General features: G+C 39.7%; 1 protein-coding gene across 1 annotated transcript; it reads left to right on the top strand.

Moving 5' to 3' along the window:
• Window positions 1–1,079: 1,079 nt before the first annotated feature.
• Window positions 1,080–4,275, top strand: LOC139557776 (toll-like receptor 5). Its single transcript, XM_071372948.1, has 2 exons — window positions 1,080–1,279; window positions 2,028–4,275. Exons 1-2 carry the CDS (start codon window positions 1,260–1,262, stop codon window positions 4,000–4,002), a joined length of 1,995 nt encoding a protein of 664 aa, XP_071229049.1. The 5' UTR covers window positions 1,080–1,259; the 3' UTR covers window positions 4,003–4,275.
• Window positions 4,276–7,450: the final 3,175 nt, after the last annotated feature.

The raw sequence follows: 7,450 nt of genomic DNA, 5'->3' as shown, positions 1-7,450 counted from the left end.
GTTTCCTTCTCACCAAGCTGCTTGCCTATTGTCCTGTAGCCCATCCCAGCCTTGTGCAGGTCTACAATTTTATCCCTGATGTCCTTACACAGCTCTCTGGTCTTGGCCATTGTGGAGAGGTTGGAATCTGTTTGATTGAGTGTGTGGACAGGTGTCTTTTATACAGGTAACGAGTTCAAACAGGTGCAGTTAATACAGGTAATGAGTGGAGAACAGGAGGGCTTCTTAAAGAAAAACTAACAGGTCTGTGAGAGCCGGAATTCTTACTGGTTGGTAGGTGATCAAATACTTATGTCATGCAATAAAATGCAAATTAATTATTTAAAAATCATACAATGTGATTTTCTGGATTTTTGTTTTAGATTCCGTCTCTCACAGTTGAAGTGTACCTATGATAAAAATGACAGACCTCTACATGCTTTGTAAGTAGGAAAACCTGCAAAATCGGCAGTGTATCAAATACTTGTTCTCCCCACTGTATATTATTCCAGGCTGATTTTTTTGGTGTGCAGGGTTGCAATTTTTTCGTCATTGCATGTAATTCAGATCATGTCTGTCCTGCTCTCAAAGACATTACCAATATGAGCTTTACGTTTTTTAAATGTTATTGAAAGGCTAATATGAGTGTAATATTAAAACCTTACAGTTTTGGACTATTCAGAATGTTTTCATTCAGAGTGAATATATTAATAGACCATTTTACAGTTCTACAAGTTCACACTAGTGGGCTGAAGGTAAGCAGCGGTGGAATTCAAATCAAATCAAATTGTGTGGAAATTGCGTAAGGAAGGATTTTCCAAAATAACAGGGGAACATTTTTGGCATGCAAAATGTTTTGAGCTGCGTGCCCGGTGGTCCGATGGTGGTTAATTCCCGGAGTGATATTTTTTCACCAATTCCACCCCATTGTAAATGGAGTATTGAGACAGAAAGAAATTCCCCTGGTTCTACATTCAATTAGCATAATGTGCAATAACAATGTAATTGTGACACAATTTTGCACAACATGTTTACACAGGGGGAAAGGTTTTCCCCTGTGTTTCAAGAGGACGCGTTGATGTAAGTCAAAATCACAGGACTATAAAAACTTCACTACGTCAGTCAGAACAGAAGTAAGGTTATCTCATGTAGATCACTCTCAAAAATTGCTGGATAAGAAAGTCCGTTTCTGGGGAGGAGTTTATGAAAACCAGTGCTTCAAGTTTTCTGCGAGGGGAGATCTCATTAACATACTCACAAGCTGTAAACACATTTTTTTAATGAGCGCGCATCACTTCAGGTAAGCTACAACTTTTCATTCATTCTTTGATTTTTGATTATTCATTTTTTTGTTGAAGTTGATTGGTGGTTTAATGTGATTGACTTTTTTTTAAACCTTTTTTGACTTAACTTAATACATGGAGAAAATATTGATTTGTTTTTCAACATTATTTGAACCTGATTGTTGACTTGGATTTGCATTGAACTTGGGGGAAATTGTACAAGAACTTAAAGGTCCAATGCAGCCATTTTGATCTCACCATAAAATCATTTCTGGGTAACAACTAAGTGTCTAACATTGATTGTTTTTAATTAAAATGGTCAAAAAGAAACAAAAATAGCTTCTATCATTTTTATCTCATAGTTCCGTCTATGAATTTGAGAGTGGTGACATTTCTCCAGCCCCATCTCTCAGCTGTTTAGCTCAAAAAGTGGCAATCCCAGATTGCACTTTTATTCATTGATATAATACAAACAGGCCTGGGGAAGCCTTGTTACACCAGACTAGAGCAAGGCTGTGTACTCAGCACACACATAAAGTAGGAGATTTCCATTAGCAGGCTGGGACAGAACCAGTGGACTATGGACCTTTAAGTGCAAACAGACAGTTTAACATAAACTCCCTAGCCAAGGATGTCTCATCTGAAGGGGATACCCCAAGACTGAAATATCTATCCAATTAATGTATGTATGGTAGCCCTGTAATGACATAAACATCATTTTAATTCTATTTAAATCATTTGCATTATTTTCTACTTTTGTGCAAGGGGGATGATGAGGAACCGTATACTGCTGGTTATCTTTGGAGTCTACCTGCAAGTGGTGAAATGCACCCCAAGATGTCCACTATATGGTTCTATAGCAGTTTGCACCAACCTGTCTCTATATCAGGTCCCTGCACTGCCTCCATACATTACCCATGTGTATATGAGGGATAACTACATCAGTGAGATAAACGAGACATCTTTCTCTGGGCTTGAAGGGCTAAAGGAACTGGACCTCAGTTGGCAACGAGTCAATGGGCTTACTATAAGAACTAACGCCTTTCAAAGACTGGCAAACTTGGCAGTGCTCTATTTAGGTCATAATAGAGGTTTACAAATTGAGCCAGATGCATTTGTGGGACTGTCCAACCTGAGAACACTCTCTCTGTATGTGTGTGACCTGACTGACTCCATATTACAGGGCAACTATCTCAGGCCCCTGGTCTCTTTGAAAACGCTAGATCTGTACGGTAACCAAGTGAAAAGAATCCAACCTGCACCATTCTTTGTGAACATGACAGATTTCCAAGAGTTAAACATTACCCTAAACCAGATGGAAAGCATATGTGAGGAAGATTTGCTTGGCTTTCGTGGCAAACACTTTCGGTTGCTCAACTTGAACAGCGTCTATCTATATGGTATGACTCAAAATGGTTTTGACTGGAAACGATGTGGAAATCCCTTTTGGAACATGTCTATAGAGACACTTGACTTATCTTCCAACGGATTCAACGTGGACAAGGCAAAATTGTTTTTCAATGCAATCCAAGGAACGAAAATTCACCATATTATTCTGGAACACAGCACCATGGGAAAATCATTTGGTTTCAGCAATGTCAAAGACCCAAACAAGAAAACATTCAATGGCCTCAAGAATAGTGGCATCAAGATTCTAGATTTGTCCAAATGCTTTATATTTGCTTTGCAATATGCAGTATTCAGTCCACTAAGAGAGGTAGAGGACATAACATTAGCCCAAAACAAAATTAACCAGATTGACAGGGGGGCGTTTTGGGGTCTTGAGAATTTACAAAGGCTCAACCTGTCACACAATCTTATAGGGGAAATCTATTCTTACACATTTGACAATCTACCCAATATTTTAGAATTAGATTTATCTTACAATCATATTGGTGCATTGGGATATCAGGCATTTACAGGACTTCCAAACCTACAAATCCTGGATCTTACAGGAAACTCTATTCGGCAACTAGGTACATATGGTTACCTTGCACCACTACCAAACCTGCAGCTTCTTCGTTTGGCTGATAATAAGATCACATCCTTAGAGGGCCTCTTGGGCTTTGCTAACAGTACTATCATACTGAATGTTCAAAACAACAGGTTAACTAATTTAGAGGATGTATACATTGTGTTAGCTAAATTCATGCGCATTGAGCGTATCTGGTATGGTAACAACAACATAAAGTGGTGCATCTTTAGCAGTAATATGTCAGTGCCCGCTGTAAACTCTCTAAAGCTGCTGGAGCTAAGGAACATCGCCCTGCAGATTTTATGGGGACATGGAGTGTGTTTGGATGTATTTGAAAATCTTATCAAGCTTTTTAGTCTGGATTTAAGCTTTAACTCACTGAGGGCTCTCCCAGATGGCATATTCAAAGGTCTCGTCTCTCTGGAAGAGATGGATCTCAGCTTCAACTCTCTCACATACCTCCAACCAGATATTTTCCCAGGGAGTCTCAAAACGGTTGACCTCTCTTACAATTTCCTCTCCTCTCCTGACCCAGCGGCTTTCAGTTCTCTCACCTGGATCAACTTATATAGGAATCGCTTCCACTGTGACGGCGGCCTGAAGGACTTTCTGACGTGGATGAACAGTACTAATGTGACTTTTCCAGACCCTGGCGTGGCTGAATTCAGCTGTGAGTTCCCCTCGGATCTCCATGGTGTCAGCCTGTTGAATTACAGCAAAGTCATAACGGAAAAGTACCCAAAACCATCTTTGACAAAAATGTAAAACAAGACAATTAGAGTTTGGTATTATGTGTGTAATTTTCCATGCTATCTACTCTGTTTACACGTTTGCTATTGGGAATCACATTTTATTTTGTTGCCTACAATATCCTGACTGTCATATGGCATAACGTATGATATAAATACCTCAACACATCTTTAGTTTGTCACACAGCGTAAAACAAATCAGCCAAAAGACAGTAAAAAGGTGTCTTCCAAAAGCATTATTTTCAAATGTTTGTATAAAGAAAAATACATATATATATATATATTGTCATTCTGTGCGTTTTTCTGTTATCTCACCACAAGACCCAATCCTTTGTGAAGTGTGAGCCCCTGTGGACTATTAAAGAGGCTGCTATTTGATGCTTATTTAAGCAATAAGGCCCGGGGGGGTGTGGTATATGGCCAATATACCACGACAAAGGGCTGTTCTTACACACAACGCAACACGGAGTGCCTGGATACAGCCATTAGCCGTGGTATATTGGCCATTTACCACAAACCCAGAGGTACCTTATTGCTATTATAAACTGGTTACCAACGTAATTAGAGCAGTAAAAATAAATGTTTTGTCATGCCCGTGTTATATGGTCTGATATACCACCGCTGTCAGCCAATCAGCATTCAGGGCTCGAACCACCCAGGTTATAACTATCCTTATTTAGCCATTCATTTTTCATGAATTCAATATATTGTCTTATCCCAGACAGATTTCATTTTGCGTGCAGGGTTGCGATTTTGTCAACATTACATTTCAGATCATGTCTGTTCTGCTCCCAAAGACAGTACCAATACGAACTTAATTTTTTAATTAAGATAAATGTTATTGTATTCTGAGAGGCTAATATCATTGTAATAACAATGACATTTTGAACTATTCAGAATGTTTTAATTCAGAGTGAATGTATGAATAAAATTTTTTTTCTTCAGTTCTACAATTTCACACTAGTGGGCTACAGGTAAGGACATTGTGGGGAAATTGGGTGAGATAGGAGTGACCAGTGAATTATACAATAAATGGGGAAATTCCTGAGTGATATTTCTATCTCTACCCCCACCCCCCCTCACAAGCTCTGACCTTGCTGGATAGCTATTTGTTGAGAAAAAATTACAGTGAAGTGGTAACTGTAATTCGCTCTGGATAAGAGCGTCTGCTAAATGACTAAAATGTCAATTCCACGCCTGGTAGCAGCTAGATAGGTTTAATATCCCACGCCTGGTAGCAGCTAGATAGGTTTAATATCCCACGCCTGGTAGCAGCTAGATAGGTTTAATACCCCACGCCTGGTAGCAGCTAGATAGGTTTAATACCCCTCGTCAAATAGCAGCTAGATAGGTTTAATATCCCACACCTGGTAGCAGCTAGATAGGTTTAATATCCCACGCCTGGTAGCAGCTAGATAGGTTTAATACCCCTCGTCAAATAGCAGCTAGATAGGTTTAATATCCCACACCTGGTAGCAGCTAGATAGGTTTAATATCCCACGCCTGGTAGCAGCTAGACAGGTTTAATATCCCACCCATGTTCGTTCAATCTTCCAGTACGCCACATTTATTTGTCCCCTCCCCCCTTCATACAGAACACAACCTGCTTCGTCTGTTCATTTGGTTTGGCCTAATCCAGGTGCTATGCAGGGTCCCCAATCAATTTATTAATAACTGCAAACTGCAAAATAACATTATTTTGAAAATAGAGTGTCCTCAATCTAGTGTCACGACGCACCCTTTTCTGGGTGAAGATCATAGCCCTCTCTCTCTCTCTCTCACCACAGGTTTATGACGGTCATAAATACCTGAAACTCTTTGCCCCACTCGGCAAAAATGAAGGTTCAGAATCCCTTTGTTACCAGAGAAACACTGTGCAGTACGGTAACCTCAAAAGACTGAATAATGTGAACTGACTAACTAACTATTTCTGTATTCCAACCAGTTGAAATTGTCCGTGGGTACTCAAAGAACAATCATGTTGAATTCCTTACTAATTTGTAATGTAACTACCACAGCTGAACAACATAACTGTTTCTCTGAATGTGTATATTTCCCAGTTACCAGATTTACATTTGAATGTTGTATAAAATGAATGATGGAGAATGGGACTACTTTTGAAAAGATTAAATGTGATGTTAGTCTTCTAAATGAGAGTATGGTTTTTCATGTAAAGTTTCAACTAGTCAGTGACCACAGAGCACATTTACAAAATGTACATTTAGTCAAGATAACGCCAGGACAGGGTCCCCACGCTGAAATGGCTAAAACTCTAGACCAAAACACACAGGGTGATGCTGGTGTGTGAAGTGGTTCAAACTACAACTCTACAAAAGGACAAGGCCAGAGAACGTGGAGATCATCCCCACGCTGAAATGGTGAAGAAATCTACAAACTAAAGACCAATTATTCAGGCTGCAGCTTTTTAAGTACTTTAGTCTAGTAAACGCAACCAGTCGAATGACCGAATAGTACTCTGACGTATCTATTATAACAAGCTACAACTCCCAAAGACTTTGATCTATGGTGGACAAACCAGAGACTTTCTGTCGGCAATCTATCCAGCAGACAGACTGGCGATCGCAGAGAGGGACAACAAAGGCGCTCTCTGCGAAGGGGTGGGGCAGCTCTTGAGCTGGCCCCACCCCTTTCCTTTGTCTACCAAGCCGTCATATCGACTTAGCCCACTAGGGACTTTTCAGTGTATCATGTCAGTAACCAATGTACAACTATTGTGTGTGTGTGTTTATGTAATTCTGTGATTGATTAGTTGGTAAATAAATAATTAAGCCAATTTGTATATCACTGATTCATGATTTGTTAGGATTCGTGCCGATATCCAAAGGTTTGCGATGTTTAGGAATGAGACTGACGAGGTAACAACACATTAATAGAAGACTGTAATCGATAAGATAATAAAATATCTGAAGAGTTATAGTCAGGAAATTGAAACTCTATAAAACATTTTCCTGTGGAACCCCGACTTCCTAGCTAATTACTATTCCGTGATTTGTTTAATTACAGAATAATTACACAGAGAATTGATTTGATAAATATAACAGTCTTCACATTTAATGATTGAATAGACTAGTGTCATAGTCAACGCTATGTGTGTGGACCACAGACTGCTGCCTTCATTTAATTGAGTGGTGGAGTTCGTTTTGCATGGCTGGTGCCTCGGTTGGATGAGGATTTCACTTAAGGACCAATGGAATGGTCTAAAATGAGAACTCTGCCCACCTGGGGTACCTGGACATGCAAAACAAACTTCACCATTAATACACTAATCATAATACACATTTCCACACAACTGCTCTGACCCAAACACAACTGTGATGGCTCTGATATCTTTTCACATCGTCTTTCACTGCTTGGTTAGTGGATGCACAATCCGGCTTGATATGGCTCAGTAGTGTGAAAAGCTGTTATACGCTACAGAGATAAGCATTGCCACTTCCTTTGCA

This window comes from Salvelinus alpinus, chromosome 28 (genome assembly GCF_045679555.1).
Source record: "Salvelinus alpinus chromosome 28, SLU_Salpinus.1, whole genome shotgun sequence".
NCBI lineage: Eukaryota > Metazoa > Chordata > Actinopteri > Salmoniformes > Salmonidae > Salvelinus > Salvelinus alpinus.
This window is presented reverse-complemented; position numbering and strand designations above follow the sequence as displayed.